Genomic DNA, 16,419 nt, shown 5'->3' with positions numbered 1-16,419 from the left:
TTTATTGTCAAATCTTAATTGAACAAGCTAAAGTTAGAAGCTGATTGGTTACCATGCACATCTGCACCAGATTCTGCGTGGTCTAGTTTTAGTAAATTTCCCCGTTTGTCTTTGGTAAATCTAATCTACAAGCTCCCTCAGATCCCTTTCCATCATAGACTCCCCCAGGGAAGCCCCTCCTAATGTGTCATTTTTGACACCCAAGTGCATAACTTTACATTTCTCATTTTTGAGCCTCGTCTGCCATGTAGCTGCCCAACCCCCTTATTTTAAGGTCTTCCTGTAATGATTCTATATCCTGTGCCGAAAATATTGCCACCAAGGCTAATTCTGATATTTTTCTCTTACATGTAAAAAATGTACCTTTTTTTTCTCAAAAGCAATAAAAAAAAAGTTAATTTTATTGTACACAAACACAATATAATACCTCATTGACAAAAGATAAAAGATGATTTTACGCTGAGTAAATATACACCAAACATGTCATGCTTTAAAACTGCGTACGCCCATCTGCAGCTGAACTAAAACTCAAAGACATCATATGACTTCCTATGGGCAGCAAGTTTAAAAAACAAATTGAACAGTATTGGCCCCAAGACAAATTCCTGGGGCCCAACATTCAGAGAATGGGTTATTTATCACTACCCTCTGGACTCGTTCATGTAACCAGGTTTCTGTCCATGTACATACACTTTCAACAAGTCCAACAGAACTTATTTTCTAGATTAGATTTAGATCTAGGTACAAATCTAGATAAATTCAATCCATTGGACTTCCATCATCCAATTTCTCACTTCCTCCCTCATAGAATTATAACAGGTTGGTCTGACAAGAATGGTCTTTCATAAATCCATGCCGTTTGTCACTTATGATACCTTTATCACAGGCTGTATAGAGTCCCTTACCATTCCCTCAAATACCTTACAAACTATTGATGTTAGGCTGACTGGCCTGTAGTTTCCTGATATACATCTCGATATCCCCTAGAGCAGTGCTCAACTCCCCATGCCCTTTGACAATCTCTTGCCTATATGTAGGCATGTTGCCAACAGTAGATATTCAGTAGTGGCTGTCCCAGGCAGGGAGAAGTTGTTAAAATTATATTGTTCCATTTCCTGGGTTTTTGGGACCCAGCCTTCCTACCTTGACAGTCTTAAATAAGGGGGAAAGGCTGGATACCTGGGGCTAAAAGCAAGCTTTCTGCAGGTTCCTAGTGCTGAGATGCTGTGACATCACTCTGCGGAGGAGGGCTTCTGGAACTTGCAATCCACCCGAAGATGCTGGCTTTCCATAGAACCACCAAGTTATGGACTTTCAAAAGGAATAGAATATAACCTTAATAAGGTATGCCTGGGCAGCAACCAAATAGTACAGTTAGTTAAGGATGGGACTATTTCAGCTGTGTTTTGCACTTTAAATTGTTATGTTGCAGAAGCCTTCAGTAAAGTTCATTAATGGCTTCATGAGCCTGGTCTGAAGTTACTTTACAAGGGTGCATGAAAGTAAAGGCACATAAACTATGGTCCATTAAAGCGGGTATGAAGCAAGTCTGTTACAGAGGTTTAACTCAGCCGGAGGAGTGGAGGAAGTAAGCAATTGCCAAGGGTAACCAAGGCCTTGAGTGGAGTGAATAACAGCTTGTCATAAGCGTGGTACCTGGGTGAGGTGAGGTGCCCTCCGGTAGCAAGGGGGTTGGTGCTGTGACTCCCTCCCCAGTGGTCAGTTTCCCACAGCAGCCAGGACCAAACCCGCATTATGGAGACCCTCAACCTAGTCACATAGGAGAGAAAAACACCCCAGAGAAAAACAGAACCAGGAGTTAAGGAAGAGCATGCATGAAGTCCATGCAAGGTGCTTGGCAGCACCCCATTCTGTCACTGGGAGTGAGCTGGCAAAGGTACGGTGGATGTGTGGAGAGGCCATGGGCTCAGCAGTGTCCCTCCTAAATGCAAGTTACAGTAAGGTGTGAAGTGACATTGAACGCAGCACATCGCAAAGGAACTCTACACTCGCTGTGCACAGCTTATCTCTAAGTCGGGGGCCACCTTAAGGTTGCTTTCAGCTGAACACGGCCTCTGCCCAGTCCCCATGGGATTACAGGTAGTAAAACCAGAGCCAGCCCACATATAAAAAAATGGCCTGAATTGATCTGAAAAATTCTTCTTCCACTGACTTCAATGGGATTCAGATTAACATTCAGAACCTAGGAGCAGTTCAGCGAACCCCCCGAGGGAACTGAACCCAGAAATGTTCGACTCATCCCTACAACCCTGTGTGCGATCTTTGATGACTAACAAGGTGAGATTTCCGTGTATAACATTTCTCGCACTCAGAGCAAGAATATGGCCTCTCCCCAGTGTGAGATCTCTGATGTCTAACAAGGTGAGATGTCCGTGAAAAACATTTCCCACATTCAGGACAGGAATATGGCTTCTCCCCCGTGTGAGTCCTCAGATGCACAACAAGTTCGGAATGCCATGCAAAACATTTCCCACATTCAGGGCAGGAATATGGCTTCTCCCCCGTGTGAGACCTCAGATGTACAACAAGGTCAGAATGCCATGCAAAACATTTCCCACATTCAGGGCAAGAATACGGCTTCTCCCCCGTGTGAGACCTCAGATGTACAACAAGGTCAGAATGCCATGCAAAACATTTCCCACATTCAGGGCAGGAATGTGGATTTTCCTCCGTTTCCAACCTCTGGTGGCTATCAAGGCTTTTATTCTGTGAAAAATATTTTCCGCACTCAGGGAAAGAATAAGACTTCTCCCCCATGTGAGATCTCTGATGTCTAACCAGGTCTGAACTCTGTGAATAACATTTCCCACATTCAGGGCAAGAATACGGCTTCTCCCCCGTGTGAGATCTCAGATGTATAACAAGGTTGGAATGCCACGCAAAACATTTCCCACATTCAGGGCAGGAATGTGGATTCTTCTCCGTATCCAATCTCTGGTGGCTATCAAGGCTTTTATTCTGTGAAAGATATTTTGCGCACTCAGGGAAAGAATAAGGCTTCTCCCCCATGTGAGATCTCTGATGTTTAACAAGGTCTGATTTCTGTGAATAACATTTCTCACATTCAGGGCAAGAATACGGTTTCTCCCCTGTGTGAGATCTCAGATGTACAACAAGGTTGGAATGCCATGCAAAACATTTCCCACATTCAGGGCAGGAATGTGGATTCCCCCCCGTATGGGATCTCTGATGTTTAACAAAGTCTGATTTATGCAAAAAACATTTTGTGCACTCAGGGCAGGAATATGGCTTCACCCCCGTGTGAGATCTCAGATGTCTAATAAGGAATGCTTTCCGTGTAAAACATTTCCCGCACTCAGGACAGCAATTTGGCTTTTTGTGCCTGTGCAATCTGCAATGTAGGCTGAGTTCTGATTTATGAAGAAAAAACGTCCCGCACTCAGAACAAGAATGAAGCTTCCCACCCGTGTGAGATTTCTGATGTACAATAAGAGTTAATTCAGAGCTAAACCTTTCCCCACACTCAGGACAGGAAAATTTCTCCTCCTCCTGAATTCCGACACCATCCCTCACAGTACGAGGTTGCTCAGAGGGATTTGATGGTCCATCCACACTGAGAAGTCCACCATGGAAAGCTGAGCTCATTGTCTTTTCTCCTGCACAATCTCTTGTGATGTCCTCATCTTCCATTTTACAACCTGAAGATAAAGTGAGACGATCTTTTGAGGGTTCCACAATAGCGTGTCCTGGAAAAACATAAAAAAAAAAAAAAAGAGGGTTTGTTCACTTAAATCAAGACTCCATCTGTATCAGGTAGAGTTGAGTGAACAGATGATCTCTGTGGATGTTCCAATCAGCTGGGACCCTTCTCACTTCAATCAAAGGTCCTTTGGTCCTCCTCCCAGATCACTTCTACATTTACGCAGACATGAGAGCAGGAACCAATAGGGACTGGGAGATGCATGCGCTTTACATAACCACAAGCCTAGGCACTGGGTCATGTGATCTCTGATAATCAAGAGGTTCAAGTTCAGACTTGTAGAACCTTTAGCATAGAACAAGTGACCATAGGCCTAGGCTTCTGGTGGTAAGCAGCACTGGAGGGTGTTTGGAGAAGTATTTTTCTAATGAAAAGATGTGTGAAATATCTGGGGTGTTTCTTTTTATTTCAAATCTAAAGATTTTGTCTTTTCCTATAATGTCAGGACTCTGATCATATTCACTGCTTTCCCACCGCCCTATAGCAGATATACTGCTACAGGGTGACAGAGGTGCATAAAATCACATATATATATACGTGATTTTGCATTTCCGGGTAGGGGGTGTGCGCGCCGTATCTGCACCGCCATTCGAGGCCTTGGCTATCAATGACCTGGTGATCGCAGAGCATTACCGACAGAGGGAGAGAACTGTAAGTAAACAATACAGTTCTCTCCCATCAGCTCCTGCACACTGCTTTGTATGGCTCATGTTGATAGGGACAAGGGCCTCTTCCCCACAACCGTGGCCGGGGGTTGTGGAGGTCTGTGGGCAGGGGGCTTATTGGAATCTAGAAACCCCCTTTAACAGGGGGCCCCCAGAACCCACCCCCCCATGTGAATGAGTACATGGTACCGCTACCAGGGGCGGACAGACAACTCATGGGTACCCCGGGCAATAGGGGATCATAGGGCCCCTGTGTCCTTGCCCACAATCAAACCACACCCAAAAAAGCCTATGAAAAGGTACCAGGGGCATCTCATGGGGTCCCCTACTGACCCAGGGTCCTCAGGTAGTGCCCGAGTTCCCAAATGGTCAGCCTGACAGCTACCCATTCACAAAAAAAGTGTACTGTAAAAAATGACAGTAGACAGTCTTTGACAAGCCCTTTATCAAAAACTAACAAAATGTCCTCCAGAGTAGGTCCAACGTCAATCACGATGCTTGCCACCGCCGACCCGAAAAAAGAAAAAACGATCTGCTCTGGTCGCTGGCTCCCGCCTTCTGACAGCTGCGCCGGGATGATAGTTCTTAAATAGTGTAATGATGGCACAAGGGGGCGGGGTCACTCCTGTCCCCTTGTGACCTCATCATGCGCTGTGACTGGCCAAAGCATTGCATCTGACCTGTGGTCAGGTGCATTGCTTAGGCCAATCACAATGCACTGTCAGGGAGCATTGCATTGCCGAACACACGAACGGCCGATGTTCGAGTCAAACTAACGTTCGACTCAAACATACAGCCCATCCCTAATCAGGAAAGTACAAATACCCCCCAAATTACCCCTTTTTGGAAAGTAGACAGTTTGCAGTATTTAGTAAGAGGCAGGTGGAGTTTTTTAAAGTTGTAATTTTTCTGTCATAATGTTTTGGAAATTAAACCAATGAAAAAAAAACATTATTTCACCATTTTTTTTACATACTGTCACCAGTGCAGTACAGCATCATCATATATCTGGTGTGGCAGTGATCAGGGACACTGACTGGTGAGTATATGAAAAAAATGTCTTTAAATTTTTTTAATCATTTTTATTACATTTTTTTCTTTTTTGAGTTTTTTTTTGTATAAAACACTGTAATCAGAGTAATATAATGTTACCATAGTACCATTGTACTACTTTGGGGAAGTGATCAGTAATTTTTTTTTTTGTGATCACCTATATTATGATTGCCTATAGAAGTGAATTTCACTGCTATAGGCAAGCATTTAACTGAATGAAATCAATTCATTCAGTATTGTTTCTTGTGATTGGCCACAGCTAATCACACGACAAAGATGGGCTGTGATTGGCCCAGTCTGTACCATGTGATCACTGTAACCAATCACAGCTAGCAACACAATTGTAAACAATGCATGGCATGAAAGGAAACCAGCCATTGTTTACAATTGTCATGTGACCTGCTGTGATTGTTCACAACAGTCACACAGTACCGGCAACGGGATGGTACATACACAGATTTTTCATCAGCAGTGTCCGATGGACACAGCTGGTGACAGATGTCTGCACAGTGCTGCCCCGCGGGAAAGCACGAGGTGGCGATCTGGGAGGACATCACATGATGCCCACCCGGATTGATGAAATTCCTGCTCGGCCATCAGTTTGCTATGGGTGGGAGCTGGTTAAACAAAGTGTTTCTGTTTTTTTATGTTCCTCCTTAATTTTCATCCCAACAAGACTGTAAACAAAGTTTTATGTTATGCTTCACCTACATAGGGGCCAAAGCACAATTATTATATCTGTGCTACTGTAACTAGAAGAAAAACACAACCCAATACTGCCAGATGAACCCCAAAATCTACATCAACAGGGGTGAGCTTCCAGAGGTTGCTGGTTCGGACTTTGGAGAATATAAATTAAACCAGATTCCTAGGATCAGTAAACCAGTGCGGACTTATGCTCATGTGCATTGCACACTCGCCAATGCTAAGCAAAATCAGACTTTCAACATGAGAGCGCGCACGTGCACGTAGCCATTAGAGTGCAGATTTGGCAACCAGCAGCCTAGCTAAACTTATCTGTCACTGTGAGAAGCTGCTGAATGGTCTTCAGCCTGTTCAAGAGACCTTATCTGCTGTATATTCCTACCTGTGTATGACCCGGCTTATCCCTGCCTGCTGCCTCAAATTCAGCATCTGGTTTAGCTTGACCTCAGCCTGATTACTGGACTCTCCTTTGCCTGCTGATTCTGTACTGCTTTGCCTGGCTCTTACTGACCTTGGATTGCTTCCTGGACTTGCTCCGCCTGCTGATTTGGCCCCTCGTTGCCAGTCTGTTGTTGTCCACTTCAGCCTGCTTTCCGACTCCCACTACCACCTCATGCTCTGGTGCCAAGCTGCTTCTGCATCCTGTCCTAAGGACTGTGACTTCCAGCTCTACTCGCCTAAAGAGTGAGCACCACCAGCCAGCTTGTCAGGAATGGACTCGCCAATGGTAGTGGGACTCACCTGCCTTGTGGGCTGCAGTACCAAGGCTGGCCAGCGGGTGCTCTCAGCAGCCAGAATCTCACTCCTGCAATCAAGCCATCACCTGAGGCTGATTGCAGCAGGTGTATTTAAGGAATGGCCAGGCCTGCAGTCAGGGCCTTGGTGTATTGTTCCCATGAGCCCCTGTACCTGCATCCTGTCTGCTTCCTGCCTTATCCGGACTCTGCTTGAACTCTGCCTGCACCGACCTCAGCTACTCCTGACCAATCTTCTGCCTACTCCTTGTACCTTGTCTGCCCGTTAGCTACCGACCCGGCCCGCCTGACTACGTTGTGCTCCATATATATATATATATATATATATATATATATATATATATATATATATATATATATATACTGTATATATATCAGTTTAGGTTTGTTTCACCTTGTATGTATTTGTGTTAGCTTTGGGTTTGGTTTGTTGCACTGCGTTTATGTTTGTGTTGTCCTTAATAAATGATCTTGTTTACACGCTATACCTGAAGTCTGTGTTTCCCTGTGTCGGTCCACACACCTCTGGTTATTCCCGGAGCCCCGACACAGCTACTTCGGCACTTGTGCCACTCCATGCCCACAAACTCCGTCTCCACCTTCAAGAGGGCAAGAGGCCCCCACAACGTTCCAGTCTGCACCAGGTACCAACATCCTAACTAAATGGGATTTTAGCTGAGCCAAACCTCTGGCTGAAACAGGAAGCAGTGGTTATACTACCAATCAGGGGAGTATCTACCACAAGGTTCCCCTCAAAATTCAAACCAGACCCTTAAGGTTTGGTATGGATTTTAGGATGGAATACCATGAAAAAAAAAAGTGAGGTCCCCCTAAAATCTATAACAGACCCTTACCTAAGCATGCAGCCTGGAAGGCCAGGAAAGTTGGGCCCCCTGTTGAACCATACCAGACCACATGCCCTCAACATAGGGGGTACCCTGGCAAGGCGCCTTGTCCCAATGTTCCCCACAACCTTGGCCTGGCAGTTGCTGAGGTCTGTGAGTGAGGAGCTTATCAGAATCTGGAATACACCTTTAAAGTAAGGATACCCCAGAAATCCACATCATTGTGAGTGATGTGGATATGTATCACTGGACGACATGACTGATGACAGTTTTTGCATCATGGGACATCGGTCGGCATATTTATTTACTTAACATAAGGGGTACTCACTGGGGGTGGGGCAGTTTCTAGGAACTACCTTAATTTTTAAAAGGGGCTTCCAGATTCCAACAAGCCCCCACCTACAGTCCCCAACATCCAACGGGCCAAAGTTGTGGGAAAGAGGGCCATGTTCTTATCTACATGGGGACAAGGTGCTTTGCAAGAGTGCTCCCCCCGACAAGGAACACCACTCATGTTGAGGGCATGTAGCCTTGTATGGTACAGGAAGGGTATGCATGCTCAGCCCCCTTTCCAGGCTAGCCAGGCTGCATACTTGGATAAGGGTCTGATACGGATTTCTTCGAGACCCCATGTTTTTTCCCTGTATTTTTGCAAAGGGTTCCTCCTTGGAAACCCAATAGTTTAGTAGAAGTTTGTTTTTGGGCTCCCCCTTAAAATCCATACCAAACCCTAAGGGCTGAGCAATAATGACCTTATTACTTTTCATCACAGCAAGACTGTTAAAGAATTCTAAGAATGGTATATAATACATCGTTACATTACTCCACCTGGGTCCAATCTAACTATGCTACTAAAATATACCATACCTGGAATCCTTCTTTAACAGAATTTTTTGCTAACATTTAGGTATAAGTCTGCTAAAAAGAAGAGTCACCAACCTCCGAAAGGCACATTCTGTGTTATTATAACTGTGCTACTGTGCCTAATACTGCAAGCTGACCCCAGAATCTACGTAAATCATGTCTGAGTCCATAAATTGTGTCTGCAGCACAGAGAAGGGGGTTTATCTGAGAGAAAAGAAGAAAAAATGCGCAGGACGGGTATCAATGACTATAATCAACCTCTTATTGGCTGACATCACTCATCTCCCGCCCTACTCTGGACCAATCAGTGTGCAGTAACAGTGCAGAGATAACAGAAGAATATATTGTGGCTCACCTGTGCTGATCTCTGTAGGAGTGTCCTCCTCTTTGAATGTCCTCGTCATTCCAGCCTCCTCCGTATATTGCTGATCATCCCTCACATACGTCTCTTCTACTTCACCCTCAACTTTCATCTTCATCAGATCTTCACCCTAAACCAACAGAATGGCAGAAATAACATCTGTAAACTAGAAGGATTTGTGACCACATAGAAAATATCATCTTGTAGAGTCCACACATCGTCTCCACATGTCAGAGTGTTCAATCATTTTATGTTCCAGACCCTCAACTCCACCGACCTGATGATGGTGAGGGATGGTGTGACCTTCCTGTGTGGAATCCCGGGAATACAGAGGACGGGAACATCTCTCTGGTGGGTTTCTGGTGTTAAGTGGCTCCATCATATCCTTGTGTCCTTCTGAGAACTCCTCCATCACTCCATACTCCTCATCCAACTCTTTAAATTCTTCCTTAACAACATTATTAATATCCCCGAAATTTCCACTCTGAAAATATAATAGGATATTGATTATTACATTACATCGAGTTTATATAGCGCCAAAGGGTTTGCTCAGCTCTGTACAATAGAGGGGGGGACAATACATGAAACAGTACAGCAACTACAAACAGCACACGAGGGGTTAGAGGGCCCTACTCTTTCGAGCTTACAATCTAGGAGGGAGGGGGTAGTGGTACAGGAGGAAGTGGCTGTGGGGAATGGAGTGGTAGGAGGAATGAAGGAGAACGGCAGTTAGGTGAAGGTGGGGTAGGCTTCCCTGAAGAGGTGGGTTTTCAGGGAGCGCCTGAAGGTAAGGAGGGAAGGTGACAGTCTGATGGATTGGGGTAGTGAGTTCCAGAGGATGGAGGAGGACCTGGAAAAGTCTTGTAGACGTGCGTGGGAGGAGGAGACCAGGGGGCAAGATAGAAGGAGGTCCTGAGAAGAGCGAAGGGTACGGGTGGGGTGATACCTGGGAATCAGGTCGGTGAGGTAGTTAGGGGCAGTGTTGTGAATGGCTTTGTAGATCAGAGTGAGTAGTTTGAATTTGATGCGTTGGGCAATAGGGAGCCAGTGGAGGGAATGATAGAGGGGGGTGGCAGAGGTGGAGCGGTTGGTGAGGTGGATGAGTCTAGCCGCTGAGTTCAGGATAGACTGAAGCAGGGAGATCCTGCACTGGGGTAGGCCGGTGAGGAGGGAGTTGCAGTAGTCAAGGCGTGAGATAATCAGGGAGTGTACGAGTAGTTTAGTGGTGTCTGGGGTAAGGAAGGAGTGTATCTTGGCGATATTGCGAAAGTGGAGCCTGCATGTGTTTGTAAGTGATTTGACATGAGGTTGGAAGGAGAGGTTTGAGTCCAGAATGACGCCAAGGACTTTGGCTTGCGGGGCGGGATTGATGGTGGTGTTGTTGGTAGTGATGGATAGGATGGGGGGGGGGGGGGGGCGCGGGAAGGGGGAAGACGAGAAGCTCGGTTTTGGAGAGGTTAAGCTTGAGGAAATGGAGTGACATCCAGTCAGATATGTCGTTTAGGAGGTGAGTGATGCGGGCGGAGAATGTGGGGGTGAGGTGGGGGGTGGAGAGGTAAATTTGAGTGTCATCAGCGTAGAGGTGATAGTTGAAGCCGTGGGAGTGTATGAGTTTGCCAAGGGAGGATGTGTAGATGGAGAAGAGAAGGGGTCCAAGGACAGAGCCCTGGGGGACCCCAACAGAGAGGGGGAGGGCAGGGGAGGTGGCACCGTTGTAGAAAACGCTAAAGGAGCGTCGGGATAGGTAAGAGGAGAACCAGGAGAGAGCGGTGTCTCTGATGCCAAGGGAGAGTAGTTTATTAAGGAGGAGGGGGTGGTCGACTGTGTTGAAGGCCGCAGAGAGGTCCAGGAGGACCATATTCATTGTAAGAAACATACTTGTGTATTAATTAGAATTACGAATAATTATCAATCATCTACCTGATCATGGTGAGGGATGGTGTGACCTTCCTGTGTGGAATCCCGGGAATACAGAGGACGGGGACATCTCTCTGGTGGGTTCCCATGACTGGATCCATCTGTAGGAAACACACACACTGACTGAATCCATTGTTTCTATGTGTTTATCAGATGATGGGGGATCTAGGTGGATCCTCCGTACTGCTCTCTCCTTTACAATAAAGTCTCCTCTTACCCGGTGATGTGAGGGGCGGCTGATTGTCCATCATGACGTCCTTGTAGAGATCCTTGTGTCCTTCTAAATACTCCCACTCCTCCATGGAGAAATAGACAGTGACACCCTGACACCTTATAGGAACCTGACACACACAATGATACAGTCACCATCCAGACACATCCCTTGTCTGTTACTGGAGAATGTCCCAGAATTCCCGGCACCGCTCACCTCTCCTGTCAGCAGCTCCATCATCTTCTTGGTGACTTCTAGAATCTTCTTTTTTCTGCTTACCTCAGGTGTCAGGGAGTGAGGTGAAGGCACTGTGATGGTCATATGATCACCTGACTTCAGAAGAGGAAAACTCTGTGTTCAAGAAAAAACGTAATATGTCACATTCCCAGAATCCTCCTCACCTCTCCGGTCAGGTCTGTGTTTTATTAATAGAGATAAGAGTGATGTCATGTGACCTCCCAGAATCCTCCTCACCTCTCCGGTCAGCAGGTAGATGATCTCCAGGGTGAGGTCTAGTATCCTCTCAGTCATGTGATGCCAGTTCTCCTCCATCCTCATTGATGTGGTCATGTGATCTTTGTACGTTTTCTGTAGATGGAAAATTTTCTGGACTGTATTGATTGCACAATATTAGGATGCATATTTAAGGCATTCATTTGCAGACTGCTCTGTGAAAATTGGCACATCTGTAGTGAGCTGCTTTCCTCTAGTGTTTTTATTTCTAAAAAGCAGTTAACTACCGTATTTTCCGGCATATAAGACGACTGGGCGTATAAGACGACCCCCCTACTTTTCCTGTTAAAATGTAGTGTTTTGTTGTGGGCTTTTGAATCATGTCAAGAATATGACTTTTATCAAGACATAATATTATATGGCAAACAGATCAGCATAACCGGATGTTAAGAGTTAATTTTGTCTTGGTTGAACCACCAAGAATTCTAGTTAAAGAACTGGAGAGAATGGGTGAAGGGATTGTTTTTCTTTCCTCCTAGAGACAATACTATTTTAAAGTTCTACAGGTGATCAAACACCATTATTCAGACTTCAATAAGCAGGTAAACATATACAAGGTCTGGACAGGACAATAGAGGAACCAAACTGATTGTCTGAGAGCTTACCCAAACCTTGTAGAGTGTGATGAACCAACAGACCTCTGAAACTATTACCATATACTATTGTTCACCAAGGGTGAAAGCATTAACAATTGTTTACCATGAGCCCAATACAAGGGCCATGCAAATAGAGAGTTTTTTCCCTACACAGAGAAAAATGTTGATTCTGAAACAAAGGGGTGAAATTCAGGACATTTAAGTCTAAAAGTTCACTGTATATCATTACAAAAATGTATTACAAAAACAGATTATAAATAAGATGTCATAGACTTTAAACACCACTAAATACTCAGCAATGGGAACTATATATCACTAACTTGAGTATTGAGATGATGGGAAGTAAGATGTATTATAAACTAGCATTAGTTACATGTCTTATCAGGAAACAAACAGGATGGTACTTCAAGGAGGAATAACCGAATATACACCTATATTCCATGGTCCCTATTTAGAATAATATAGGTATCACTGCTATATCTGGAAAGTGCCGTATATTTTATTCCTGAAATTACCTGAAGATTCCACCCAAGGTATGAGTCATCGCAAATGCTCACATTGTTCTGTGATACATGACCGCCACCTGGTGGGCAGGTGAGAAATAGCTTATGTACACACATTTCTCAACTAGCCAATCAGGAAGCCTGGTGGGAAGGTATCTTAGAACAATGGACTAGTGGATATAAAAGCCCATGTGCTTTAAGAAAAAAAAACCCTCATAAAGACCTCATGGAAAGACCTGACATCTGAAGAAGATCTCTGCTGAAATAACTACTCTTCCATCTTTTCAACTTCTTAAAACTTTAAACCTCTAAACTTATAACTTCCTACATTCTCCCCTATTGAATCTATCACTTGCCTATATATCAGTCTAAAGGCGTTCCACTGCCAGCTAAATCCACGGGAGAGTTGCCTAGTCTGACGTCCGGGTGTGGTGAGATGTTTATTTGATTTTGTATTAATTACTTTCTCTGTTGTGTAGAATCATAAAATTACCTTAGTGTATTACAACAATATTGGGTAGTTAGATATCTGTAGTCAGATACTGTGTTACTGTTAAAAATTGTTTATTGCCATATTATAAATTTTTCCATATTTCATAATTTATTGAATATTAATAACCAGAGTATCACATATCAAGGGCTTACTTCTTGCAATCCTATGGCCACGGCGTGCGAGAATATAACCTTTGAGATATTCGAAATTATTAATTATTAATAAATTTAATAAATAATCATATCATTGAAAATTTGTGATTGATGAAATTAGTTAGAGACCTTATTAGTGTGTCTTACATTGGTAGGATATATTTTTGATCGTGTGTACCAATATTCATTTATCACCAGTCTTTTGTGTTTTGTGTTAATGTATATATAATTTTTGTACATAAATAAATTTTTATATTTATCTATTATAAGGCAAATTTTGTGTGTATGGTACGAAATCATATTGGCTAAAAGAATTCAAGGTATAATAATAAGTGGTGATCAAATTATCAAGGTGTCCAAATTATTGGTTTACTAAATATTTGCCGTATTTTAACGGCTGGAGGCACCGTAATATTTCATCTAAGGGAAAGGGACACGCCCTTTATAAATAATATATATCCTTACATAAACCACCACGACAGTTTGGGCTATACTCGCCGTATAAGACTACCCCTCTTCCAATGCACACCAGTGGGAAGAATCGTGCCCCATTATTAGTATCAGTGGGAGGAATAGTGCCCAGTCATTGGTGTCAGTGGCAGGAATAGCACCCCATCATTGGTGTCAGTGGGAGGAATAGCACCCCATCATTGGTGTCAGTGGGAGGAATAGCGTCCCATCATTGGTGTCAGTGGGAGGAATAGCACCCCATCATTGGTGTCAGTGGGAGGAATAGCACCCCATCATTGGTGTCAGTGGGAGGAATAGCACCCCATCATTGGTGTCAGTGGGAGGAATAGCACCCCATCATTGGTGTCAGTGGGAGGAATAGTGCCCCATCATTGGTGTCAGTGTGAGGAATCGTGCCCCATCATTGGTGTCAGTGGGAGGAATAGTGTCCCATCAGTGGTGTCAGTGGGGGGTGGAATAGTGCCCCATCATTGGTGTCAGTGGGGGGGGGGGAATAGTGACCCATCGTTGGTGTCAGTGGGTGGAATAATGCCCCATCATTGGTATCAGTGACACCAATGATGGGGCACTATTCCTCCCACTGACACTTGCTGACCCCTGTTCAGTATGGTGCTGCTGCAGCAAGCATATACGGTTGCAGCAGCACCTGTGCATGGCACACTTACCTTCACTTGATTTTTGCGGGGCCGCTCGGCTCCGCCTCCTCCCCGGTGATTGGCCGCCTGTGTGCCTTTCCTGAGATACAGTTCTGGCGGCCAATCACCGGGGCGGAGGCGGAGCCGAGCAGCCGCACGAATATCCAGTGGCCGAACTGAAGGAAGGAGCAGCTGCGCTTCCTGGACCGGATCGTCGTGGGACCGGAGCCAGGTAAGAAACAGAAACCCCTGCCCACCCCTGTACTTAGTTTCACTTCTGTCGGAAGGGGGGGGGGGCGGCGGCGGCACCGCACCGCCCCCCTAAAAAGTGTCAGCATGCCGTATACCGGCGTATAAGACGACCCCCAACTTTTGAGAAGATTTTCAAGGGTCAAAAAGTCGTCTTATACGCCGGAAAATACGGTAGTATAGAAAGGTACATCTTGTACCCGCTAGCTTGGTAAGAAACCTCATTTGGAGGAGTGTGATTTCTTTATAAAGGGTAATTTCTAGGAAGTAGGAACAGAATTGGACCATATGGCCATCCACGTAGGAGCTGCTGCTCTTGTAGTTCATCCAGACCAGAAACAGAGACTATCATACAAGTGTTCCTGTGTTTTATTTTTTGTCATTTAGTAGTCAACAAGTGCATATATATATATATATATATATATATATATATATATATATATATATATATATACATATATACACACATATATACTTATACTGTATATACAGTTGTGTTCAAAATAATAGCAGTGTGTTGAAAAAAGTGAATAAAGCTGAAAATCCTTCTAATAGCTTTTATTTCCATCCACACAAATGCATTGGGAACACGACACATTCTATTCCAAATCAAAACATGAAGAAAAATACATCAAACTTGTGTTGTTCCTCTAAAAAAATTGAAGAAAAGTGAATATTAGACGGTTCAAAAAAATCGCAGTGTTTGTATTCTTCTTTACAAACTCAAACATTCACTATATAAACTGAGAAATGTTTGAAGATTTTGCTTTCCTTTGAATGACTTCATGAATATTTGGTTGTAGTCGCACTGTTTCTGAGAACTGCTGTACATCTGTGTTGCATGGAGTCACCCAACTTCTGGCCCCTGTGATCAGGTATTCCAGCCCAGGATGATTGGACTACATTCCACAGTTCTTCTCTATTTCTTGGTTTTGCCTCAGAAACTGCATTTTTGATGTCACCCCACAAGTTTTCTATTGGATTAAGATCCGGGGATTGGGCTGGCCACTCCACAACGTCCATCTTGTTGGTCTGGAACCAAGATGTTGCACGTTTACACGTGTTTTTGGGATCGTTGTCTTGTTGGAACACCCATTTCAAGGGCATTTCCTCTTCAGCATAAGGCAGCATGACCTCTTCAAGTATTCTGATGTATTCAAACTGATCCATGATCCCTGGTATGCGATAAATAGGCCCAACACCGTAGTATGAGAAACATCCCCATATCATGATGCTTGCACCACCATGCTTCACTGTCTTCACAGTGTACTGTGGCTTGAATTCAGTGTTTGGGGGTCGTCTGACAAACTGTCTCCGCCCACTAGACCCAAAAAGAACAATCTTACTTCCATCGGTCCACAAAATGTTGCGTCATTTCTCTTTAGGCCGGTCAATGTGCTCTTTGGCAAATTGTAACCTCTTCAGCACACGTCTTTTTTCCAACAGTGGGACTTTGCGGGGACTTCTTGCAGATAGCTTGGCTTCACATAGGCGTCTTCTAATTGTAACAGTCCTCACAGGGAACGTCACACCTTCTTTCATCTTCCTGGAGCTGATTGTTGGCTGAGTCCGCGCCATTTTGGCTATTCTTCTATCCATTCCAATGGTAGTTTTTCGCTTTCTTCCACATCTTTCAGGTTTTGGTTGCCATTTTAAAGCATTTGCGATCATTTTAGCTGAGCAGCCGAT

The 16,419-nt window shown here is 44.4% G+C and overlaps 1 protein-coding gene across 1 annotated transcript; it reads right to left on the bottom strand.

The window, feature by feature from the left end:
* Positions 1–379: 379 nt before the first annotated feature.
* Positions 380–11,003, bottom strand: LOC149451780 (uncharacterized). Its single transcript, XM_089690143.1, has 4 exons — positions 10,911–11,003; positions 9,268–9,474; positions 8,985–9,120; positions 380–3,728 (listed from the first exon to the last, which is right to left on the bottom strand). The coding sequence occupies exons 2-4, from the start codon at positions 9,400–9,402 to the stop codon at positions 2,263–2,265; spliced, it is 1,737 nt and encodes a 578-aa protein (XP_089546269.1). The 5' UTR covers positions 9,403–9,474; positions 10,911–11,003; the 3' UTR covers positions 380–2,262.
* Positions 11,004–16,419: the final 5,416 nt, after the last annotated feature.

Source organism: Staurois parvus, unplaced genomic scaffold, assembly GCF_062004578.1.
Source record: "Staurois parvus isolate SC_StPar_1 unplaced genomic scaffold, SC_StPar_1.0 ptg000519l, whole genome shotgun sequence".
In the NCBI taxonomy this organism is placed as follows: domain Eukaryota; kingdom Metazoa; phylum Chordata; class Amphibia; order Anura; family Ranidae; genus Staurois; species Staurois parvus.
The sequence above is the reverse complement of the archived record's forward strand: the minus strand, read 5'-3'. Positions and strand labels throughout refer to the sequence as shown.